The following is a 25,778-nucleotide window of genomic DNA, read 5'->3' as shown; positions in this document are numbered from 1 at the left end:
TCCATCTAGCATAGTAGGGTCTACACTGACTGGCAGCAGCTCCTCCAAGGCTTCAGGCAGGAATCTCTCTCCCAGCCCTACTGGAGATGCTGCTAGGGAGTGAACTGGGGCTCCTTGGAGGGAAACAGGGCCCTCCTGAGCCCCTGGAAGGCATGCACTGAATGCTGAAAAGTGTAGCCCTTCTCGGCACTCACCCCACAGAGCTTTTAAGAGAGGGGGCTTCCTCTTCCTTAAGGGTCCTCCCACCACTGAGACAAGTGTGGAGTTCAGCACAGTGGGAAATGACTCCCACACTGAATGTTTTGCCATAGTGGAAAACAGCAAAGATAACTGGGCTAGTGATCACACACTGTACTCTTTGGCTGTGGCCTGTGTGCTCCAAAGCTCATCTCCTTAGGGACATAGGAAGCTGGCTTCTACTGAGTCAAACCCTTGGTCCATCCGGCTCAGTATTGTCTGCACAGACGGGCAGCGGCTTCCCCGAGGCTGCAGGCAGGAGTTTCTCTCCCAGCCCTATTGGGAGATGCTGCCAGGGAAGGAACTTGGGGCCTTTCCTGCATGCAAGCAGGCAGATGCTCTTCCCAGAGGGGCCCCACCCCCTAAGGGGGATGCCTTACAGTGCTGACACATGGAGTGTCCCGTTCAAATGCAAACCAGGGTGGACCCTGCTTAGCAAAGGGGGCAACTCACGCTTGCTACCACCTAATGGCGCAGCAGGGAAGTAACTTGCCTAGAGATTGCCAGTTCAAATCCCCACTGGTATGTTCCCCAGACGATGGGAAACACCGATATCGGGCAGCAGCGATCTAGGAAGATGCTGAAAGGCATCACCTCATACTGCGTGGGAGGAGGCAATGGTCAACCCCTCCTGTATTCTACCAAAGACAACCACAGGGCTCTGTGGTCAGCAAGAGTCAACACCGACTCAACGGCACACTTGACTTGACCAGAAGGCCAGTTCTTGGACGTATCAGTATGGCCTGGTATGTACCCGTACCTTGTAGGGCACAGTGTACTCATCCCCGCCTGCTTTCTCTTTTCAGGCTGGACTGGCTCTGGGTTAATCAGCGGGGGGTGGATGTGGCCGGGGTCCTCGTCCGAGGAGCATGACATGCCCTGCTGTACAGCTCGGGCCCCGCTGTGTTTTGTCCACCTGCCCCGGGGTCACACTGGGCTTTGATCTCCGCAGGTGTGCCCCAATCGCATCAACGGACCTCCTCGGCCCTACAGAGCTGGTCTGTGGTCATAATTGGGTCCACACTGAGCTGCTGGCAGCCTCGGCCGAGGGGAATGTGTGTGCGACGCAGCAGCCGTTTATGCAACCATTCCTGGCCTCTCTGCACGGCCTCTTGTTTTTGTTTTTGTTTCCTTCCCTTTCCCCTTTTTTCCTGCTGACACGGCAGGTCTGCAGCCCAACAATGAGGTCCAGTATCTCTCCGGCATGGAAAACCGGGAACCCTGGGGATCGGACTCCAGCTGGTGTCCGGCACCGGCGGTACAGCCAGCGGGCCCGTTCCGTAGGAAGCGGGAGCCGGCCATCAGCTCTGTCGGTAAGGCTGAGGAGGCGAGAGGAGGAGAGCAGCTCAAAAGCCAGGCACAACTCCAGAGGCAGCTTACGGCCAGGAGCTTTGCTGCTCCCAGCTTTCCCCCCGGCAAAGTCCTGCACTTTAGAGGTCCATGTAGAGAAGCTTCAAAACTGGGACTGGGGCTGACACCCTTTGACTGAATCGCCCGAGCTCAAGATCTGCCTTCTTTTTAAAGCAACCCATTGGGTTCCGTAGTCCCCAAGGGAAGGCAATTCGAAGGAAGATAACAAGCTGCCGTCTACTGAGTCAGGCCCTTGGTCCGTCTGGCTCAGCATCGTCGGCACTGGCTGGCAGCGGTTCTCCAAGGTTTTCGGGCAGGAGTCACTCCCAGTCCTACCTGGAGATGCTGCCTCAGGCCTCCTGCGTGTTGCCAAGCAGATGCTCTCCCACTGAGCTACGGGTGGCCCCATCCCCAAAGTCCGGTGAATTATTATTGTGACAGCAATCAACCAAAAGGTTGCTGTCCCAACAGTATCCAAAGATAAGTCAACAAGCAGTGCATGGCCCTCGGTTTTGCTCCCCAGCATCTGGTACGCCAAGGAGAGCTGGTCTTGCAGTAGCAAACATGAATTGCCCCCTTTGCTAAGCAGAGTCCACCCTGGTTTGCATTTGGATGGGAGACGACATGTGCCAGCACTGTAAGGGATTCCCCTTAGGAGATGGAGCTGCTCTGGGAAGAACACCTCCCTGCTGCCATGTAGAATGTTCTAGGTTCCCTCCCTGGCATTTCCAGATAGGACCGAGAGAGACTCACATGATAGCTGTAAGATAGGTGGGGTCGCAGCTCAGGGAGGGGTGCTCGTGTGAACAGCCTTTATGTGTGTTTCCTTACCTGGATTCTGTACTCATAATGTTCTGCATTCAAGAGCCTGGGTAACATGAATATACCAAGTTCCACGGATTTCTTATCAACTGGACAAAATGTATGCTGTTCCCAGCACTTGCTTCCAGGTCTTGTGGGAGCTGGTCTCAGGGAGGAGAGCTGGTCTGGTGGTAGCAAGCAGGACTTGTCCCCTTAGCTAAGCAGGGTCCACCCTGGTTGCATCTGAAAGGGAGACAAGAAGTGTGAGCACTGTAAGATCTTCCCCTCAGGGGATGGAGCCGCTCTGAGAAGAGCATCTATGTTCCAAGTTCCCTCCCTGGCAGCATCTCCAAGATAGGGCTGAGAGAGATTCCTGCCTGCAACCTTGGAGAAGCTGCTGCCAGTCTGGGTAGACAGTACTGAGTTAGATGGCCCAAGGGTCTGACTCAGGATACGACAGCTTCCTATGTTTCCTATGTTCCTAAGAGCATATGTCCCTGGTTCACTTCTTGGCAGTAGGGCTGACAGGGGGGAACTCCTGCCTGAAAGCTTGGAGAGCTGCTGCCAGTCAGTGTCGACAGTACTGAGCTAGATGGACCAAGGGTCTGACTCAGTATATGGCAGCTTCCTACAAAGCTTGCTCTGGATCAGCTTGGTAGTGCTCTCCTAAGGGGCTCATGTTCCTCGGCCATCTCCATCTCACCTGGCTCTTTAAGCCAGCCTGCCAGGCATGAAGTGAGGGACATGTAAACAGACTCCCGGGATGAACCTACCACTGCTAATTTTAGCAACACCCTTGCTCTTTAGTAACACAACCAAAGAGTGTGCCCACCAGGAGCTGCGTGTTTTTCTCCCCGTCCCAAGGGCAGCGAGGGACAGCGGCAGACTAAAGCAAAAGCTACCCCAGGTCTGTGGACTTACATGAGTGTTCACACAGGGTGAGCTTCAGGACTCACTATCTTAAAATCACCGATACACGCTTTTTAACCTACTCAGTTCCTGAGAGGTTTGCCAGCTGAAACAAAGAGGGCCCCCCCCCATATTAATACAAAGCCAAACAAACCAAGCAATTATAAAGGCACTGTTCCACATACCCACATCCTGCTGAAGCTCTTTTGTTGAGCACAAGGAAGGGGGCCTTGTCGGTGACTGCCCCCAGAGCAGAGGAACGGAGCCTTCTCGGTGACTGTCCCCAGAGCAGAGGAGCGGAGCCTTCTCAGTGACTGCCCCCAGAGCACAGGAACGGAGCCTTCTCGGTGACTGCCCCCAGAGCACAGGAACGGAGCCTTCTCGGTGACTGCCCCCAGAGCAGAGGAGCGGAGCCTTCTCGGTGACTGCCCCCAGAGCAGAGGAACGGAGCCTTCTCGGAGACTGCCCCCAGAGCAGAGGAACGGAGCCTACTCAGTGACTGCCCCCAGAGCACAGGAACGGAGCCTTCTCAGTGATTTCCCCCAGGCCGTGGAACTGGTTCTTGAATGAGATCCATATGACTCCTTTACTCCCAGTCTTTCCAAAAAGACTGAAGACTGCCCTTTTTATCCAGGTATTTTGGCCAGTTAGTAGCCCCTGGCTCTCCTTTTTGTTGCTGCGCCTGTGCCTAGAGATGTGAAGGCCTTGTGGTGGGGGTGGGGAAATGGCGGGAGGGATTGAAAAACACAGCTTGGTTTTGTTTTTTCTTTTGTTTTTTTCTGGGGGGAAATGTTTCCCCCCAGTTCTACCCTCACCCCCCAGGCCACATCTCTACCTGTGCCTGTTTTATTTTAAGGATGCTTTAATTGCAATATGAATGAATGAATGAATGGAATGGAATTTATTACAGTCATAAACCAGCAATTATTGAACATACAGAACAACGTAAACATTATTATTGTTTTTAACATTGTTTACTGCCCTGGGGCCTTAGGATGAAGGGCAAAAACAAAACAAAACACAATGAAACACAACACAACACAACAAGCCCACCAGGTTGCACTAGGGCCTCCTTTTGCCTCCATCCCAGATCCAGGGAGGTCTGCCCCAGACTAAGATTTTTCATGTCGCGAATCGGCAAGCCTATCCAGAGAAGGACTTTTTGGAAATTCTCCCCTTCCCCCAGCCAAGCAATCTGCAAAGCCTCCCTGGCCGAAATGTCAAGGCCTTGCTGGTATTTGTTAATTCCAAAGCAGCTGGAACTCAGGAGGTGAGAGATTTTTGCCAAAGGTCTTCAAGGTAAAAAACTGAGCAATTTATTCTAAAGCTGGAGGGAGAAAAAGAGAAATCAAGTCTAAATAAAAGAGAAAGAGAGACGCACACACAAGACCAGCCGGAGAGTGGGTGGCAGAGACAGATACGGGTTTTCTGCCTTGATTCCCCCTCCGGGTCCCTGGACCAACCTTGGGGGAGTCAGCCCCTGGAGTTGCGTAACTCCGGAAACCAAAGCTTTGATCCTTAGGGGGTCTTTGGGCATTACCAGTTTCGACTGCACACTCAGAAGAGGGCCCCATTTGTGGCCACAACAACACCCTAATTCCAGGAACCCAGTTACTCTTGGGAAATTATCGTCACCAACATCTTCCTGATTAGCCTTCCTCTGCCGCAGAGGTCCCTTGCTGTGCTCCGCTGACAGAGAGGCAATGAGGAACAAAGCCACTGAAACGCCAGGCCTTTTAAATAGGGCTAATTAATACCTGCTACACAAATGGGCTAGCTTCCGGGTCACACAGAACCCTCAGTCTGGACAGTCAAAAACAACAAAAAAAGATAGACATGGTAAGAGGCTGCAAGGAGGTATTGCTGTTCTTGCAAGATTGGTAAGGCTTCAGCACAGACTAAATGCCCGATTAATTTCCACGGGGGAATTCCTGGAGCTACAAGGCTCCAGGACGCGCTCGCTCCATGGAAAAAGCCTGAAGACCTCCTGCTACCCAGGGACGAAAGCCCAAGGAGAATATTTACCCGAATAGAAGAGGACTCTGAATTTAAGACGACCCCTTTAAAAACAAAGATTAAGTTCGGTTTATACCCATTTACCCAAATGGAACAAATGGAATTTAAGATGCTCCTCCAATTTCTAACATCAAAGACCTTGGGGAAAACCTAGTCTTGGATTCAGGTAAATACAATATTATTTTTGTACTTGTGTTTCTCAGTGAATGAGTTGCGAAAGATGTTCTTGGCCTGAGGAGATACCCCTTGAGTCTAATCCCGGCTGCTCAACTTTGAGGCCCCCAGCTGTTTTTGGACTACAACTCCCATAATCCCCAGCCACAGTGGCCAATCAGCAAGGATTATGGGAGTTGTCGGCCAACATCTGCAGGAGGGCCAAAGTTGAGAAGCCCTGGTACAACTAGGGTTGCCAATTAGGGACTTTTACAGAGGACAGGCGACTATTGGGGGGGGGCAAATGACTCCCCCCCCATCATTTATTTATCTTATTATTTATTTTTCTTCGAAAACCACTGTGAAACCTTCTGTTGAAAAGCTGTATATAAATGTTGTAGTCGTAGAGATCAGTCCCTGCACTGACAGCAGACTCAGTAGACATACAGCTCACCAGGGAGTTTTTCACACCCGGCTTTTAGTTTGCATCTCCTCCGGAATGGAGGTGTGCGTTCACATAGCGGCCAAATTTACCCCAAAGTTCCTGCGAGCTATTGGGGAGCATGTCACACACGAGTCGGGGTTTTCATCACACGTTAGAGTGTAGCCCGATTTATATCCGGCATTTTAAAAATCCGCTTTTGGGGTCTTTTTTTCTGGGTAACTTTGAACTCTCAGTAAAGCCTCGCAGAAAACGCGTGATGACGCCTGCCGTCTGGGAAAGCTCCTGGCAATCACCTTCACAGTGTTGAGCTGTACTGATTCTCAAATTACCCAATTTTTGTCAAAATATGCATATATAATACCATGTGCACATTTAATGCAAAATGGAGCCTTTGGGGGTGAAAAGCGTCCTCTATTTCTACTTTTTTTTGGTGTGATGGATATTGACTTTTTTCACCATCTGGACCTAGCAACCCTAACTACAGCTCCCATAATCCCCAGCCACAGTGACAGTCAGAGGTGATGGGAGCTGTAGTCCAACAAGGGCTCAGTTGATGGGAGCTGTAGTCCAACAAGGGCTCAGTTTATTTGTTTGTTTGCTTTTGTTTATCTTATTTTTATACTGCCTGCATATCTCTAGGTGATGTACAGTTGATGGGAGCTGTAGTCCAACAAGGGGTCAGTTGATGGGAGCTGTAGTCCAACAAGGGGTCAGTTGATGGGAGCTGTAGTCCAACAAGGGGTCAGTTGATGGGAACTGTAGTCCAACAAGTGGTCAGTTGATGGGAGCTGTAGTCCAACAAGGGGGTCAATTGATGGGAGCTGTAGTCCAACAAGGGGTCAGTTGATGGGAGCTGTAATCCAACTAGTCAACATACTTAGGGACGATGGAAGTTGTAACAACAACAACTTTCTTTGTTAGCTGTCCCATAACAAATTGTTCTCTGGGCAGCTCACAACAACATCCAGTTAAAACACATAACACAAAACAGACAAAAGCGTGAGTGAACAAAAAGGTCTACATCATCCCGCCATCCGCTGCTGCTGTTCCTCACCCACGGAGGCATGCTGTGCTGTTTATTCTCTTGCTTCTTCTTTCCCCAACATGAGCTAGGAACACCCTACTGTACACCTCTGCCCAGCTTTGTGACTCAGCCCCGAAAGCAAGGGCTGAGAATGCTGAACACCCACCCATAGCTGAAGGGTGAATCACATTGTCCTTCTCATCAGGCAACAAAATGTCCTGGAACACCCCTGGCAACATAAGTGCGGCCATGATGGATCAGACCAAGACAGGTCCAGCATCCTTTTCCCAGCCAGTGTCCAACATAAGAATTCTGGGAAACTGATAAGAAAGGCATGAGAACCACCACCTTGCTCTGCTGTTCAACAGGTATTCAAAGGCCCACTGCCACTGACTGTGGAGGCTCCATTTAGCATGGAACATCTGCTTAACATGGAGCATCTGCTAGGTTCAATTCCTGGCATCTCCATGAACTTTCCCAGACAGCGGGTTTTACCGCAGGTTTTCTATGAGGCTTTACTGCGAGTTCAAAGTTGCCCCCAAAAATCGACACAAAAAGTGGATTTTTTTTACCCCAGATATAAATTGGGCTATACTCTAATGTGTGATTAAAAACCCAAATCATGTGTGAAATGCTCCCTGATAGCCCACAGGGACTTTGGGGTAAATTTGGCGGATATGTGAACGCACACCTCCATTCCGGAGGAGATGCGAACTAAAAGCCAGGTGTGAAAAACTTCCAGTAGGGCTGAGGAAGATTCCTGCCTGAAGCCCTGGTGAGCCACTGCCAGTCAGAGTAGACAGTCCTGAGCTAGAAGGAGCAATGGTCTGACTCAGTAAACAGCAGCTTCCTGTGTTCCTGTGTTCCCCTGCTCCAAGAATGCATCTAATTCCTTCTAAAGCCAACTGAGAGCCAAGACCAGGCCCATATCTTGAAGGAGCAGATTCCAGATCTTAAGGGTGTGTTTGGAGAGAGCTATCTGAGGCCTCACAGGTCTGTTCTAAAACTGGAGTAAAACTTATAAGGGAAGATGAGTAAGGAGGGGGTTGGATATTGGAGGCAGCAGCTGGGTTGCAGGCTTGGTGAGGAATGGGTCTCGTCACTAGGGTTTTGTCCTACGACGAATACGAATATGACGAATATTTATATACCACTTTTCAACACAAGTTCCCAAAGTGGTTTACCGATATAGGTACATAAAGATGGCTCCCTGTCCCCAAAGGGCTCAGAATCTTAAAAAAGAAATATAAGATAGACACCAGCAACAGCCACTGGAGGGATGTTGTGCTGGGGATGGACGGGGCCAGTTGCTCTCTCCCTGTTATAAGAAGAGAATCGCCACTTTTAAAAGGTGCCCCTTTGCTCATTGAGCAGGGGACCAGGTCAGAATTTGGGACCTGACAAAGAAAGGCTACTATTTCTCCGCTCTAATCCATCATCCTGTTCCCCACAGTGGCCCACCAGACGCCTCTGGGAAGTCCAACAGCAGGAGGTGAAGGCGTGCCCCTGTCTCTCGCTGTTGCTCCCCTGCAACTGGTATTCTGAGGCATAGACGTGCATTTGCACTAGAGTAGACCTATGTTTGCCCCTCGTTCAGCTACTTCGCTTCTAGATACCAAGATTCCCCTGCAAAGGCTGTTCCGTTCAGTTCAGTTTATTGCGCTCTTTGATCAAATATAGGCATTTCAATCCAGACACCGATATAAAGGCAAAACGGGGACAGAGTTTGACCACAGACACGTTCTAAGAAATAGGGTTTGTTCCTGGCAAAGAGAATCGATGTACAGTGAGGGAAATAAGTATTTGATCCCCTGCTGATTTTGTCTGTTTGCCCTCTGACACAGAAATGACCAGGCTATAATTGGAATGGTAGGTTTATTGTAGCTGTGAGAGACAGAATAACAACAAACAAACCCTCAAAAGCCCAGTGCCCAAAAGTCAGCGATGGATTTGCATTGTAGTGAGGGAAATAAGTATTCAATCCCCTATCAACCAGTAAGATTTCAGGCTCCCAGGTGTCTTTTCACTATATGCCGGTAACGAGCTGAGATGAGGAACACCCTCTGTAAGGGATTGCTCCTAATCCCAGCTTGTTACAGTACCTGTATAAAAGACACCTGTCCATAGAAGCAAGCAATCACTCAGCTTCCAAACTCACCACCATGCCCAAGACCAAAGAGCTGTCGAAGGATGTCAGGGACAAGGTTGTAGACCTGCACAAGGCTGGACTGGGCTACAAGACTATCGCCAAGCAGCTTGGTGAGAAGGTGACTACAGTTGGCACGATAACTCGCAAATGGAAGAAACACAAAATAACTGTCAATCTCCCTCGGTCTGGGGCTCCATGCAAGATCTCACCTCGTGGAGTTGCAATGATCATGAGAACGGTGACAAAGCAGCCCAGAACTACACGGGGGGAACTTGTCAATGATCTCAGGGCAGCTGGAACCATAGTCACCAAGAAAACAATTGGTAACACTACGCCGTGAAGGACTGAAATCTTGCAGTGCCCGCAAGGTCCCCCTGCTCAAGGCAGCACATGTACAGGCCCGTCTGCAGTTTGCCAATGCACATCTGAATGATCCAGAGGAGAACTGGGCGAAAGTGTTGTGGTCAGATGAGACCAAAATCGAGCTCTTTGGCATCAGCTCAACTCGCTGTGTGTGGAGGAGGAGGAATGCTGCCTATGAGCCCAAGAATACCATCCCCACCGTCAAACATGGAGGTGGACACATTATGCTTTGGGGGTGTTTTTCTGCTAAGGGGACAGGACACCTTCACCGCATCGAAGGGACGATGGACGGGACCATGTACCATCAGATCTTGGGTGAGGACCTCCTTCCCTCAGCCAGGGCATTGAGAATGGATCGTGGATGGGTATTCCAGCATGACAATGACCCAAAACACACAGCCAAGGCAACAAAGGAGTGGCTCAAGAAGAAGCACATGAAGGTCCTGGAGTGGCCCAGCCAGTCTCCAGACCTTAATCCCATAGAAAATCTGTGGAGGGAGCTGAAGGTTCGGGTTGCCAAACATCAGCCTCAAAACCTTTCTGACTTGGAGAGGATCTGCAAAGAGGAGTGGGACAACATCCCTCCTGGGTTGTGTGCAAACCTGGTGGCCAACTACAAGAAACGTCTGACCTCTGTGATTGCCAACAAGGGTTTTGCCACCAAGTACTAAGACATCTTTTGTGAAGGGATCGAATACTTATTTCCCTCACTACAATGCAAATCCATCGCTGACTTTTGGGCACTGGGCTTTTGAGGGTTTGTTTGTTGTTATTCTGTCTCTCACAGCTACAATAAACCTACCATTCCAATTATAGCCTGGTCATTTCTGTGTCAGAGGGCAAACGGACAAAATCAGCAGGGGATCAAATACTTATTTCCCTCACTGTAACTACGATGTAACTGGAGAGCCAGTGTGGTGTAGTGGATAGAGTGCTGGACTAGGACTGGGGAGACCCGAGTTCAAATCCCCATTCAGCCATGAGACTAGCTGGGTGACTCTGGGCTGCCAGTCACTTCTCTCTCAGCCTAACCTACTTCACAGGGTTGTTGTGAAAGAGAAACTCAAGTATGTAGTACACCGCTCTGGGCTCTTTGGAGGAAGAGAGGGATATAAATGTAATAATAATAAACATAATAATAATAAACAAAATTCAATAGAAGCCAACTTGGAAAGTCTGGCCTAGTGGACGGAGATACGTTGGCAGGGCCCTGCATGCTAGCAAGCAGGGTTGCCATTGGTGGCCAGAGGGCATTGTAGCATCGGTCGGGGGCGGGGCCTTTTCTGGTTGGGTAGAGGCATTGGAGGGCAGGACTGTGGTTGCTTCGAAACAGAGGCAGAGCTCATTGCCAGGCACAACTTTGGGAGGCGGGGTCCTGGCTGCTAGGAGACAGGACCGTGGTTTGCTGCCAGGGGCATTATAGCACGACTTTTGGGTGGCGGGAGTTTGTTAGGAAACAGGGCACGGTCGGATGCCAGGGAGAGTGATCGCACCAGGGGCCTGGGTTGCTAGATGACAGGGCTGGACCGGTTACCACGGAATGTGATAGCGGCGTTGAAGGGGAGGGGCCTGTGTTGCTAGGGGAGGGGCCTCGGTTGCTAAGAGATGGAAATGTGATTGGTTGCTGGGGGTGGAGCCTCTCTTTGTCTTTTCCCCTTTGAAGTGTTGGCTGGTATATTCCATGAATGGAATCTTCAGCCTGCTGTCCACCTACAGTACTTTACTCCAGTACTGTACTGGAGTAAAGTAAAGTACTGGGAGGAATTTCCGTGTCTGGGGCAGGGAGGGCCCAAGGCGGCCGCTCCCCTGGGGCCCCAGCAAACCTCCTTTCCCTGGTGCCTCCTCCCCGCAATCATCTGTACCCCTCTTCCTTGCCCACCTCCATAAGCGCCATCATTGGCCACTAGCAAGGGGAGCCGGAGAAGGGGGCTGGCCCGAGGAATACGACCCCTGATATGTCGAAGAAGGTGGTAAAAGGAAAAGCTCGGAAGCCGCCGACATGCTGTCAGAGGTGCCTAGCACGGTTCTCGCCCTGCTGCTGGAAGGTAGGGCGGGCTTGGAGGGGACCGAAAAATGTGGTTCCTGGGGGGGGGGACATCAGAAGGAGGGAGGGAGAAAATATGGGGAGCAGAGGCGTAACTAGGGAAAACGGCGCCCGGGGCAAGCACTGAAATGGCGCCCCCCGGCGCCCCCCCGCCCCCCAACATACTACATTATACTTAGGTTTTTCCTCACAAGCGCCCGCCGCCGCCAAGCCAGGCCACTGACTGGCCGCCAGGCGCCAGCAAAGCAATGGGGGGGCGCGGGTGGCGCAGAAGGGACCGCTCGTGGGGGAGGGGGTGCCGACGCGCTCCCTTGACTGCTGCAGCGCTGCTGCACTGAGCAGGAAACATTTGTATTAACAAAAAATAAAAAAAATTAATAATAAAATTTTTTGTCATGGCGGCGCCCCCCACGTGACCAGAAAAGATGGCGCCCGGGGCACCTGCCCCCCCTGCCCCCCTATAGTTACGCCTCTGGGGGAGACACTATAAGTTGGGCCCTTGAAGGACGGAGTGGGGAGGCTGTCAAACAGGTCTGAATTACTATAATCGTGTGCCACCAGCAGGTCAACATCGCCGCCGCTGCCCGGAAACAATTTCACCGCCACCCCTTCCTCGCTTTAATGTTTGTGTTAACACAGAAACTGTCTTCTTCACCCCAACAGGCCAATTCCATGCCAGGGATCATTAGGAAGGGGATTGAAAATAAAACTGTTAATATTATCATGCCCTTATGCAAAACGATGGTGCAGCCACACCTGGAGTACTGCATACAATTCTGGTCACCACATCTAAAAAAGGACATTGTGGAACTGGAAAAGGTGCAGAAGAGGGCAACTGAGATGATCAGGGGCCTGGAGCACCTTCCTTATGAGGCAAGGCTACAACACCTGGGGCTTTTTAGTTTAGAAAAAAGACGACTGCGGGGAGAGATGATAAGAGGTCTATAAAATCATGCATGGTGTGGAGAAAGTGGAGAGAGAGAAATTCTTTTCCCTCTCACATAACACCAGAACCAAGGGTCATCCCATGAAACTGATTGCCAGGAAATCTAGAACCAGCAAACGGAGGTCCTTTTTTACTCAACGCATCATCAACTTGTGGAATTCTCTGCCACAAGATGTGGTGACAGCCAACAACCTGGATGGCTTGAAGAGGGGTTTGGATAACTTCATGGAGGAAGAGTCTATCATTGGCTACTAGTTGGAGGGTTTAGACCACCTCCAGCCTCAAAGGCAGGATGCCTCTGAGTCCCAGTTGCAGGGGAGGAACAGCAGGAGAGAGGGAGGGCATGCCCTCAACTCCTGCCTGTGGCTTCCAGCGGCATCCGGTGGGCCACTGTGCGAAACAAGATGCTGGACTAGATGGGCCTTCTTGGGCCTGATCCAGCAGGGCTGTTCTGATGTTCTTACGTCCACCCCCATTCTCCTAGAACCACAACTCCCAGCATTCCTTGGAGTGGACGCCATGACACTTAATCCAGTTTGAAAGCAGCTTAGGCTTCCACACAGTGTAAACATTGGCTTTGTGGGCATCCACCAACAGAGAGGCTGCCGTGGCGCCAGAAGTGCTTTAAGCAAGAAACACAGCAAGTGTTTATTAACAGAGCATTTGCGGGGAGGGGTCCAACTAAGATAAGTGGGACTTTACTCACACGATAAAGAAGAGGCTTTGTTGAGATATTGGCGGGGCGGGGGGAGCGTGATTAGGGCGCTGGAGCTGTTTGGGGGACTTCTGGGTGGAGATGGGGACAGCCGTGCTTGAAAAGCTTAACTGGCATTCCTGGCTTAACTAGAATGGTGGTTAAAAGAATGGAACACTCTTAACCTGGACCCCTACCCCGAAGAGACTCATTACTGGAGGGATTTCTTGTTTTCTCAACAAAAAACACATATTAAAAAGAGATTTGGAAAGAAAGAACCCAGCTCCACATACCTCGAAGCCAATTCCCTCTAGACCAGCAGGGGAGATCAACTTTCATTAAAGTCAGGGAGACTTTGTTTCCCAAGGTGTGGGGGTCTCTTTTTTCCCCCTCTCCCCCTCTTCTTCTATCCTTCAAATGGGGAACCAGGAGGTTTTTTATTTTCCCCCAGGCTCTTGTTTATTCCAACGTGACCTCTGATTCTTACAGCAGATTTTGTAGGCGGTCCAGATGACGGTCACAGAAAAGGCCTCTGTATGGAAAGACCCCAAAATAGGGGTCTTTCCATCCCATAAATAGGCATGGGATTTAAGTAGCCTCGACATCTCATAAAACAGTGTGACTGGTTGCTATCACCAATGTGTACTGGGCTGAATTTAAGGCGCAGGTTCATATCTAAAAAGCCCTATATGGCCAGGGTCCAGGATTTCCAAAGAGGGCTGCTAGAGGATAGTCTATCAATAACCTATGATGACAGCTGAATAGAAACAAACACCATATCCAGGGGTAGTCTATCTGCCTCTGAACCCCAGGGGAGGAGAGCTGGTCTTGCAGTTGTGCCCTGGAGCCGGTGTCGACTCCTGGCACCCACAGAGCCCTGTGGTTTTCTTTGGTAGAATACAGGAGGGGTTTCCCATTGCCCTCTCTCGCACAGTATGAGATGATGCCTTTCAGCACTTTCCTATAGTGCTGCTGCCCAATATAGGTGTTTCCCATAGTCTGGGAAACATACCAGCAGGGATTGGAACCAGCAACCTCTTGCTCCCTAGACAAGTTACTTCCCCGCTGTGCCATTAGGTAGCTGGTCTTGCAGCAGTGAGCATGAATTGTCCACCTAGCTAAGCAGGGTTCACCATGGTTTTCATCTGGATGGGTGATTACATGAGAGTACTGTAAGATATTCCCCATAGGGGGTGGGGCTGTCGCTCAGAGCATCTGCTTGCATGTGGAATGTGTCAGGTCCAAGGCATTTCCAGGTAGGGCCAGGTAAGACCCTTGCCTGAAACTTCGGAGAAATGCTGCCAGCCTGTGTAGGCAGTACTGAGCTAGATGGGCTAATGATCTGACTCAGTATAAGGCAGCTTCCTGTGTTCCTTAAGGCACTTGGCTGGCCATTGCGATCAAATGGATAGAACTTTGGTCTAATCCCGCAAGGACCAGCTCACTGGTGTCCATTTGTTCCCATATGAGCTGCCCCAGTCACAAGTCTCCATCATGAGTGCTGCCGCCACGGGTGGCCACACTCTGCAACAGCTAGCAGAGCTTTTTCGCTCATGGTGCCGTGTCTGCGAATCTATCCATCGCGTCCAAGTTCGTTTCGGCATGCTTGTTACAATGTTTGATTTCAAGTTCATTTCGGCATGCTTGTTACAATGTTTTGATTTAGTCAAGCGTTTAACAATCTTTAATATGCCGGGAGCTTGTTTTTAAGTTTTCCCTGTGACTGGAGTAATTGTTATGATTTCATTGTGGACGTTTTAAATTGTGCATTCCACCCTTTGTTGGATTTGTTGTGCCGTTCCCCTGGGAAAATTCTCGTGAATTACAAAGTAGATCATTCACTTTTAAAACCCATCCTCTCTTTTGGACACTCGGGTTGGAGCGAGGGACCCAGAGGGTCACCACCATCTTAGTCTGTTGCCAAAAAACCCAGGGACATATTTTGACCACCTTACAGACTAACAGCGGGGAAATGCTTGACTAACAAGCAGAAGGTTGCCGGTTCGAATCCCCGCTGGTACTATAACCGGCAGCAGCGACATAGGAAGTTGCTGAAAGGCATCATCTCAGGGACGTAGCAAGGTGGGAGTGGGCCCAGAGACAAGATTTTAAAATGCCCCCCACTCACTGAAGCTCAGCTCATGAAGAAAAGAAATCTTAAATGAGGCTGAATTATTTTTAAAAAGGTGTTGTGAATTGCGGACGATGCAAGTCATTTAATGGTACTAGAGAAAGACGTGCTATTCTGGTAGCTCCAGGTCTTCATACCCACATCAATTTCGGAGGATGAATACAACCGAAGGATGCCCGGGAGGATGCGCGGCTGGGGGAGTCAGTCATGTGACTTGCCTGGGGGGGGCAAGGCAGTGGGCCCCCAGACAATTGTCTCCCCTTGCCCTATTATAGTTATGCCCCTGCATCATCTCACACTGCGCGGGAGGAGGCAATGGTCAACCCCTCCTGTATTCTACCAAAGGAAACCACAGGGGATCTGTGGGCGCCAGGAGTCGGAATCAACTTGACAGCACACTTTACCTCTACAGACTAACACGTTGGCTTGTGGTATCAGCTTTCATGGGCAAGAGGAAAGTTATCCCTACAGCTTTAATTCCTATATTGTTGATGCACTGGTTGAAGCTCCATCTTCGCCATCGGTCCTCCAGGTTTCTTTGCTGTTGTTTCCACCTGCTAGTCTCCGGTCTCTAGTCCGTCCCCTTCTCCTCTCTCTGCCTTCGGACGAGCTTCCTCCAGGGATCATGAGCTGGGGGGCCTGCGGAAACAAGCCATTGCCTCCCTTCGCTTTCCCAAGTTCCTGCCGCCTTGCAAACTTATCAGCCATCGTCCAGAATTGCCCGTTTGCAGAGAGCCGGACTCTTGACCCTGTTAAGTGGGATCAAGTCTGTTTGCACTCTGTTACTTCACCCCGGCTGCGCTGAGGGTCAGGCTCTCCCTGGGCAAATGTCCTTTATCTTGCCACAACCTTGGGAGAAAGGTCACTGCAAATCCGATCCCTTTCTTTGGAAGAAAATGGGAGGGGGAAGTGGAGAGATAGCGGCCGGCCCAAGGCTGCATCTGGAGGACATTTGGGTTGCTTGTTCAGCTTGAAGAGAGCAATGTTCTGTGCTTTTCACCCGGCTAGTCTGCAGTTTCTTTCCTTACACCGTTTGTGTGAAGGCATCCATTTTGTTTCACTTCCGTTGTGTGGCTTGCGGACTTTCCCAACTTTTCCATTGTGCGGCTTCCCTACTTTTCCAACTTCCGTTTTTTAAAAGTATGCCTCTATCAGGCCGTAAAAAGAAACGTGCCGGCAAGATTCTGCCTAATTGCTCAGCACAACAGAGTGAACTTTCTGCTACCAGTATTCTGGCCAGCCTCTGGCTTACAGCCCCATCTGAAGCCCCTGAGATCTGCTGGGCTTTCACTGGTCTCCCAGACCAAGAGAGCTGGTCTGGTGGTAGCAAGCAGGACTTGTCCCCTTAGCTAAGCAGGGTCTACCCTGGTTGCATATGAATGGGAAACTAGAAGTGTGAGCACTGAAAGAGATTCCCCTTTGGGGATGGAGAAGAGCTGAAGGTTCCCAGTTCCCTCCCTGGCAGCATCTCCAAGATAGGTCTGAGAGAGACTCCTGCCTGCAACCTTGGAGAAGCCGCTGCCAGTCTGTGTAGACCAGGGATTCCCAGATGTTGTTGGACTTCAACAACAATTCCCAGATGTGGGTCCCCAGATGTTGTTGGACTTCAACTCCCATAATCCCCAGCCCCAGTGGCCTTTGGTTGGGGTTTATGGGAGTCGAAGTCCAATAATATCTGGGGGCCCAACACTGAGAATCCCTGGTGTAGACAATACTGAGCTAGATGGACCAAGGGTCTGACTCAGTATATGGCAGCTTCCTATGTTCCTATGGTTCAAGCCCACGTGGCTAAGATTCCAAAAAGAGTCAGAATCAGATGAGGCGGAGAGTCAGTCTTGCGGTAGCTAGCCTCAACTGCCCCCTTTGCTAAGCAGGGCTTGCCTTGGTTTGCATTTGAATGGGTGACTACCGGTAAGCACTGTCTGCTGTCAGATGTTCTTCTTAGGAGACGGGGCCGCAGCTCACTGGCAGAGCATCTGCTTTGCATGCAGAAGGTCCCAGGTTCAATCCCGGGCTGGCAGCATCTCCAGGTAGGGCTGGGAGAGAGGCCTGCCTGGAACCTTGGAGAGCCGATGCCAGTTCAGTGCAGGCAGTCCTGAGCTAGATGGACCCAGGGTCTCTGGCTTGGTATAAACGGCAGCTTCCCATGTCCCTCGGCTTCTTTGGAGGGTGAGGCCAAACTAGTTCAGCGGCAGGCACAGGCTATGCACACAGAACCTCCGAGGCTCAATCCCTGGCAGTATCTCCAGGTCCGGTATCTGATCGGGCTGGGAAGGACTCCTGCAGGCTGTGACCAGTCCAAGGAGGCCACTGCCGTGGGCGAGATGCCCCAGTGGCAGACTGCCCGTGTGACGCGGCGTTCTGTGCGTTCCGTGAAGCCCCCAGCAGGCAGTTCAGGCCTTGTGCTAGGGAGGAACAGAGCCGGAGAAGGAACAGATGCACATTGTTAAAAGTTTGTGCCTGGACAGGCAGGCATATCATGGCAGCTCCCAGATTTATGGCCTGGCCTCTGCACAAGAAAGCGGTGTGTGTGTGTGTGCTGTTCTCCTCCGGAAGTGGATTCAAAGAGAATTCATCCCTCACACAACCCTCGGGGGCAGAAAGGGGCTTTCATCCTGCTGAAGGAGACGTTTCCAAGGGAGCCCTTCTCAGCCCAGGGAATGGGGGTGGCTGGGTGCAGCCCAGGGAAAAGCACAGCCCAGACGGCTGGTGGGCAGAACCATCCCGGTGGCTGGAGGCTGGGAGGGAAGGGAGCAGAGCGGAGAGGCAGAGGGTTGGGTAGGGGGCAGAGAAAGCATGTGGGGGGGGGGAGGAGGAGGAGGGCTTAGGGAGGAGTTTCCCCTCCACTCAAGATCCTGTTTCAACAAGTGCTCCTGCTGCCCAGAGAAGGAGAGAAGCAAACCAGCAATCTATTTAAAGATAAGACAGGAGCCGTCCCTTCCCATCTCTATTCGGCACATGTAATCTCGAAGTCCCGGGTTTGTTGCTGCTCTCTTAAATCCCCACCCCACCCCACCCCACCCCGATCCTGTTCCTCTCCTGCTCTAGCCAAGATGGGCAGAGGGGTAAGTACGGATGCCTCTAGCTTCTTTCTTTCTTTCTTTCTTTGGAGGGTGTTTTTTGGGGGTGTGTGTGTGTTTAAATTGGGGGCCTTCAGAAGTGCTGCGGGTGTCTGAAAGGGGGGTGCCACTGTGGAACAGAAAGGACCGGTTTCTGGGGTTCTTTGGGCAAAGGCAAGCAGAAGAGACCAATCCCCACCACCACCCCCTCTCAAAGAGAGAGAGAGAGAGAGAGAGAGAGAGAAGCAGGAATGAAGGGAAAGAGGTCCAGTCCAAGTTTGTTTGTGCAGCTGGGCAGCCTGACGGGGCCACCCCGCTGGAGATCCCATGGGGAGAGCAGAGCTGTACTTGGCTGGGAAGAATTCTTTCCATAGCTCCTGCTGGCACCCCAAAGCAGACTGTGGGAAAACAGCCCAGGAGAGACGATCGCCACACTAAGGAAGGCTGCTGGGAGAAGTCGATTGTTAGGGTGCGGCCAGTGCAGGAGCATTTGGAGGGAGCGAGGCGACTTATAAAATCCCTCGCATCCGTGGATTATTGTACAATTGCACACAGACCCAAGCCCAGAGGCCCTGTGGCTCTGCCCGCAGAAGCTGGGTTCTCTTTAAAGTAAGTAAAGTGTGCTGTCAAGTCAGTTTCGACTCCTGGCGCCCACAGAGCCCTGTGGTTTCCTTTGGTAGAATACAGGAAGGGTTGACCATTGCCTCCTCCCGCGCAGTATGAGATGATGCCTTTCAGCACCTTCCTATATCGCTGTTGCCCGATATAGCACCAGCAGGGATTCGAGCCGGCAACCTTCTGCTTGTTAGTCAAGCATTTCCCCGCTGTGCCACTGAAGGTGATGTTGGATTCTCTTTCTGACGCTGAAATTCACTGGCTGGTCCTCTCGTGTGCCCCTTCTCCATCCTTTTCGCTGTGTTTAGCAGGAGGGGGTTTCTGGAGAACTGCTTTAGCCCTTGCGGATTTCAGTCTGGCCAGGAACGTGGGTTCAGCCGAGGTATGTGTGGTCTTGCTTTGCATCTCGTCGCCTTCACTTTGAACATTTCGTGACATCATCACTGGTGAAACCTGCCACCCCGACTGATGGAGGCACATCACGCTCTCGGCTTTCGTGCGGCCATGCTGTGCATGTGCGGTTGCCTGCGTGAGCATGAGACACGCAGATTCGAATCTGCTCCCCAGGCTCGTCCAGCATGCAAGCCTTCATCTGCTTGCTCACCGTTGTAAGACAAATTTGTCAGAAATTGTGAGACATTAGTCAGGAGGAAGAATAATGTATGAAATGCTGTTAAAAAATTATTATTATTAAACCTGGCCCTTTCTGTGACATTCTGGGCTCACAGAAGATAAAAGAAATGGGGGGAAGCTAATGTAGGCATGTGCGGAGTTCCAACTTGCACATAAATTCCTCATCAGGCATTTCAATCTTGGCGCAAGGTTTTGAGTAACTTGGAACATAGGAACACAGGAAGCTGCCTTATAGTGAGTCAGATCATTGGTCTATCTAGCTCCAAGGTTGTAGGCAGGAATCTCTCTCCCAGCTTTACCCAGAGATATCAGGGAGTGAACCATAGGGCCTCAGATGCTCTTCCATGGAGCAATCTCTGAATTGCCCCATCCCCTGAATTGCCCCATCGTACAATGCTAACCCATAGTCTCCCATCCAAATGTAAACCAAGGTGGTTCCTGCTTAGCAAAGGGGGCAGTTCATGCCTGCTTCCACAAGACCAGTTCTCCTCCTCTTGGAAATGTGTGTACCCTCCTCTGTGCCTCCGAAACGAGGTTTCACTGCATCCATGGACCTCTCACTTTATCTTTCCCCCTGGCAATGATTGTCAGCACTCAAGGATAGAGGACAGGAGAAAGCAAAGTGCATGTGATAAACACACCAAAGTGCATGTGATAAACACACCATGCACTGTGGAGCACCCATATTTTTCGAGGAGATGGGAGATTATACAGACCTTGCCTCCACAGGGGATCGGAATCCATGTCAGCGTCCAAAGTGGATTTAAAAATCAGACTGGTAAACTAGAATCCAACCGGAGTGGAGTTGTGCACTCGGGCAACCTTTCAGACTGCGATTTGGGAAAGTGAATATAATCGGCAAGGAATCTTTGTTTGGGTTCTGAACTTCTGAGCCAGGCCAGATGGGTTTCAAGCATTTGCACCCGCCAAGGATATGCTCGAGAAACGTAAACATCCTTGAAGGAAAGGCCTTGACGCATGGCAGGCGTTAAATACCACTTGCTGGCACTTTACAAGGAGTCAGCAGAAGTTCCTAATATTGAGCGGCTCATCCCAATCCCCATCTTACTTACCCTAACCACCAGCCCCTCTTTCTTATGCGACTGAAATTCCAGCCTCTTGGCCCATCACGGGTACCATTTTCTTTCCTACCCGAGGGGAAAGGATGCAGGGAGAATTGGCAAAGGTTATGGGGCTGCTTCAGCCTCCTAACTTTAGTGCAACAGAGTTCAGGTTAACTGACTTGCTTGCCCCATAACAGACACAACTTCCAAAAGAAGCAAGATTCTTTGGTGTCATTTTTAGGGTTGTTGGGTCCAAGCCTCAAGAGGTTTTCTGCATTTCTGTTTGACCAGAAGGGCAGAATGTCATCTACTGTAGTACAGAATCTCCAGCCACAGGCTACAGTGGGGAAAAGAAGGAATCATCCCTGCTGGGGCAGAGATGTGGGATGGGAATTTTTTCTGGAAAATTCCCCATAGCATGGGGAATCTTTCATTTCTAACGTTTCTACTTGGCTTCTTGGAAAACATTTTGTGATACAGTGAGGGGAAATTAATATGGTGGAGTGATTTTTTAAAACAGTATAAAAAGGTCAAAGAACATGCCCAACCATATCAGAATCTATTTAGGGCATCAGGAAAATTGTGGTGTTTTTTTTTGTGTGTGTGTTTTTTAAAAGGCAAAATAATGCAAATTGTATGCAAATGATGGGAGAATTGCATGGGGAACTTTTCCAGGAGGGGGGGGGAATCCGGGGGGGGGAATCCAAAATTTCCCAAAAAACCCACATCTCTGCCCTGGAGTAATGTGCACTCTGCACTGAACCCTTTCAGGGTAAAGAACTGGCAGGTTTGGGGTGCTGTTCCACCTCAGTGCTGCTGCACAAACCCTGTTTCACCTCATATACTGCTCCAGCACAAAAAGAACCCAGGTGTGGACAGGGGCATTCCCCGCGGTGGGGATTCAGAACCACACGCGATCTCTGTCCTGATTCAGCTGACCCATTCGCCACAGACAGTCCGCTGGCAAGGCAAGCAGGCATAGACTTGACCTTCTTTCCTAACATCTCTCCGCTTTGGGGTGGTCATGGAGACATCCCCTTCTTCAGGGGGAGCCTTGATCCATTCACAGACAACTCCATCACTGGGGACAAGGTTCATCCCTCTCCCAGAGACTGTCTCTCACCTCCAGCATCTCTTGTTCTGCCAAGGCACGGCCATTGTCTCCAGGGACAGGCTGTTCTGTCCTAAGACAGGCACTTTTGTGGGCACTGTCTTCTTCACACAATCTATACGGGGAAGAAATGGTTGGGCAAGGTCTTTCTGCAGCATACACCAGTGGGAACTGTCTGTGGGGCGTTTTTCACACAGGGTTCGCATCTCCTCTGGAATGGAGGGGGTACATTCACCTATCGGCCAGATTTGCCCCGAAGTCCCTGCAAACTATGGGGGAGCACTTCACACACAATTCGGGTTTTTCACTGTGCATTAGAATGTAGCCCGATTTATATCCAGGGTGAAAAAATAATAATCCGCTTTTGGCATCAGGTTTTGGGGACAACTTTGAGTTTGCATTAACGCCTCACAGTAAAGCCTGCTGTCTAGAAAAGCTTCTGGTTGGCCCATTCAGAAGACATCTCCCTCCAGTTTGGATTGATTGACTGAGTGAGTGAGTGAGTGCGGACAAGTCGGTGTTGACTCTTAGCGACCACATAGTTAGATTCTCTCCTGGATGATCTCTCTTCAACTTGGCCTTGAAGGTCTCTCCGTGGTGCATTCATTGCTGTCGTCATCGAGTCCATCCACCTGGCTGCTGGTCGTCCTCTTTTTCTCTTTCCTTCAACTTTCCCCAGCATTTTGGACTTCTCAAGGGAGCTGGGTCTTCGCATAATGTGTCCAAAGTATGATAGTTTGAGCCTGGTCATTTGTGCCTCGAGTGAAAATTCTGGATTGATTTGTTCTGTGATCCATTCATTTGTTTTTCTGGCTGTCCATGGTCTCCTCAAAAGTCTTCTCTAGCACCAAAGTCTCCCCCTATCCAAACCTATCCGGTTTGGATAGGGGCAGGATTTTTCGCCAGAACTCTTTGGGTTCCTGAGTAGCTCCATACCGCCAGCTCTTGCACAAAAGGAGGAGAGCTGGTCTTGTGGCAGCAAGCAGGAATTGTCCCCTTTGCTAAGCAGGGTCCACCCTGGTTTGCATTTGAATGGGTCGCTACACATGAGCGCTGTCTGCTGCGAGATAGTCCCCTTTGAAGATGAGGCCGTAGATCAGTGGCAGAGCATCTGCCCTGCATTCAAAAGGTCCCAGGTTCAATCCCTGGCAACATCTCCAGGTCAGACGGGGAGAGACCTCTGCCTGAAACTCTGGAGAGCTGTTGACAGTCATAGATGGACCAATAGTCTGACCAATAGTGAAATGGCAGCTTTCGAGGTCGGGCCTTCTCGGTTGCTGCTCCAAGACTGTGGAATGCACTCCCTACTGAAATACAATCCTCCCCATCTCAAAAGCTCTTGAAAACCCACCTCTTCACTCAAGCTTTTTCAGCTTTTTAAATTGTTTAGCTTTTAATCTGTGTTTGATTTTAAATTATCTAAAATTGTTTTATGTTTTGGGGCATGTTTTTAACTTGTTTTTGATGTTATTTCGCCCAGAGACGAACATTTGAGGTGGTGTACAAATCTGATAGATAGATAGATAGATAGATAGATAGATAGATAGATAGATAGATAGATTGTGCATTGGCCGTAGCTAAGTGGCAGAGTATCTGCCTTGTAGGCAGAAGGTCCCAGGTTCAATCTCGGACCCTGCCTAAAACTCTGGAGAGATGCTGCCAGCCAGTGCAGACCACATTGAACTAGATGGACCAATGTTCTGACTCAGTATACGGCAGCTTCCTATGTTCCTGTGTACGTAATTTGGTTTCATCATACAGAATTGACACACATCTTCAAAAAAAACCCTGGGACCTGAGCTTCCCAGACTGGACTCAGCTGCTGCTCCTTGGTCGATTCCGGGCTGACTGTGGAGATCGCAAGAGCCGGCCAGGGAAATGCAGATGTTTATTCAGTAGCAGAAAATAAAGAGGACCTCATCGCTGGCACTCATGGAAAAAGTCACCCCTTTGCCAAGAACAACTGCTCTTTGCAAGGGGTCACATTACAGAGACCTAGGGGGTGAGGTGTGGGGAGGCAGGGAGAGAAGAGGGGAGACGAAATGCCACTAGTCCCCCTGAAAGCCAGACTAAGGCCCTCGGGCGACCCAACTCCTTCGCCCTCTTGCGTGAATCTTTGCCTTGTGGCCTCAGTTCACCTCCAGGCAGGAATAGACTCCCTGGTTGCTTCACTTGACCCTTACACATTTCCCCCCATTTATAAATAGGAAAAAAAAAACACATCAGGATGGTAGCACTGGCTTTACGAGGCTGGCACTGCTGGGGAAGTTTCTGCATTCCTCTCTTGCCCTCTGCTTCCTGTCTGCCCATCCCTTTCTGGATGGGTGCAGAAACGTGGCTGTGGGGGGGTGGGGGGGTGGGGAGAGGACAGCGAGATCCGGCCTTCCTACCCCCCACAAAAGTCCATGTGCCCAGCCCTGTCCACACTCCGAGAGAGAAGACAGTTTTCATGTGAGCTGCAGGCAGCGTGCTGGAGTTATCACCGCTCCTGTAGTGGACACATGCTCGTTTCCTGTGTCTCACTCTGGCCCCTGATTGGATGCTGTGATGCCTCTCTGCGCAGCTTGGCTCAGTTGGCTGAGCTTTCTGAACCATCAGGACTCAGCATCTTGGAGAGCTGGGTCTTCCTTGGCCCAATTCTCTCTTTGGGGCACACTGTAGACAGTCAACTGGAAACGAAGAGCTGGGTCTTCATCTTGGAGAGCTGGGTCTTCCTTGGCCCAATTCTCTCTTTGGGGCACACCGTAGACAGTCAACTGGAAACGAAGAGCTGGGTCTTCATCTTGGAGAACTGGGTCTTCCTTGGCCCAATTCTCTCTTTGGGGCACACCGTAGACAGTCAACTGGAAACGAAGAGCTGGGTCTTCATCTTGGAGAGCTGGGTCTTCCTTGGCCCAATTCTCTCTTTGGGGCACACCGTAGACAGTCAACTGGAAACGAAGAGCTGGGTCTTCATCTTGGAGAGCTGGGTCTTCCTTGGCCCAATTCTCTCTTTGGGGCACACCGTAGACTGTCAACTGGGAACTAAGAGCTGGGTCTTCATCTTGGAGAGCTGGGTCTTCCTTGGCCCAATTCTCTCTTTGGGGCACACTGTAGACAGTCAACTGGAAATGAAGAGCTGGGACTTCATCTTGAAGAGCTGGGTCTTGCTTGGTCCATTTCTGGAAATGTGGCACAGTGTGGACGGCAACCTTGAGTGCCACAGGCTGGGTCCCTGCCCACCCATCCTCTGCGAAATCTTCTCTGGCTCCTGGAGCATTTCCAGAAGGGACTCTTAGCTCAGAATGGAGGGTGCGCATCCACACTTTGGCTGGATTAGCACCGAAGTCTGTGGGAAATATTGGGGAGGACTTCACACATGATTCGATTTTTCCTTGCGCGTTAGAGCCTAGTCTGATTTGTGTCTAGGGTTAAAAGAAAAAATCCACGTTTTGTGTCAGGGTTTTTTGCTGTTGCCGTTTTTGACCAATTCAAACTCACAGTGAACCTGCGGTAAAGCCTGCTGTTTGCTTGTGGTACAGCCCGCCCGATTGATTTTACTAGGAGGGGAGAGCTTTGTCCGAATTCCTCTGCCCCTTCTCAAGCCAGGGAAGAAACGCTTCTCACTGTCGCCAGAGGCCAGAGGGAGACCCATCCAAAGCCAAGATCCCCGGGCAGCAGGAAGGAGGGAGGGGCCAGCCCCTCCTCCTGTGCAGAATAGAGGGCCCTTTCTATGGAGGGCAGTGGCCTGGATAAGCAAGGCCTGGAACAGCGTCCTCTCTCTCTCCTGAGCTGCCAGCCCTTTTCTGTAGCTCTTTTTGGGGTCCGCCGCTGAGCCAGCGTGAGACATGTCCAGAGTGCTAACGACCTCTCTCCCTTGCAGCATTTCCTCTCCGGTATAAAAGGAGCTGCCAGTGTTTGCCATGGCAATGCCAGTGCAGCACAACCAGTGTTCCTACTAAGGCGTGCACACATTATTTTATTCATTCATTCATTCATTCATTTACACACAGTCTACCCGATATTATTAACTGGATTTGGTACTTTAATTCTTG

At 50.7% G+C, this 25,778-nt stretch overlaps 1 protein-coding gene across 2 annotated transcripts in view; it reads left to right on the top strand.

The window, feature by feature from the left end:
* The first annotated feature begins 11,228 nt into the window (after window positions 1–11,228).
* The window catches only part of LOC128337109 (sodium/potassium-transporting ATPase subunit alpha-2), a 50,979-nt gene continuing 36,429 nt past the window's right edge, over window positions 11,229–25,778 (top strand). Inside the window, exon 1 of one of the 2 annotated variants that reach the window (XM_053277710.1) lies at window positions 11,229–11,492. In XM_053277710.1, coding sequence (XP_053133685.1) covers window positions 11,403–11,492 — 90 coding nt within the window. In that variant the 5' untranslated portion in view covers window positions 11,229–11,402. Of the gene's footprint in view, window positions 11,493–18,077; window positions 18,328–25,778 lie in introns of those variants that run through there. The other variant, XM_053277711.1, reaches the window with a different exon arrangement.

The sequence above is a fragment of the Hemicordylus capensis genome, chromosome 14 (assembly GCF_027244095.1).
Source record: "Hemicordylus capensis ecotype Gifberg chromosome 14, rHemCap1.1.pri, whole genome shotgun sequence".
In the NCBI taxonomy this organism is placed as follows: Eukaryota; Metazoa; Chordata; class Lepidosauria; order Squamata; family Cordylidae; genus Hemicordylus; species Hemicordylus capensis.
This window is presented reverse-complemented; position numbering and strand designations above follow the sequence as displayed.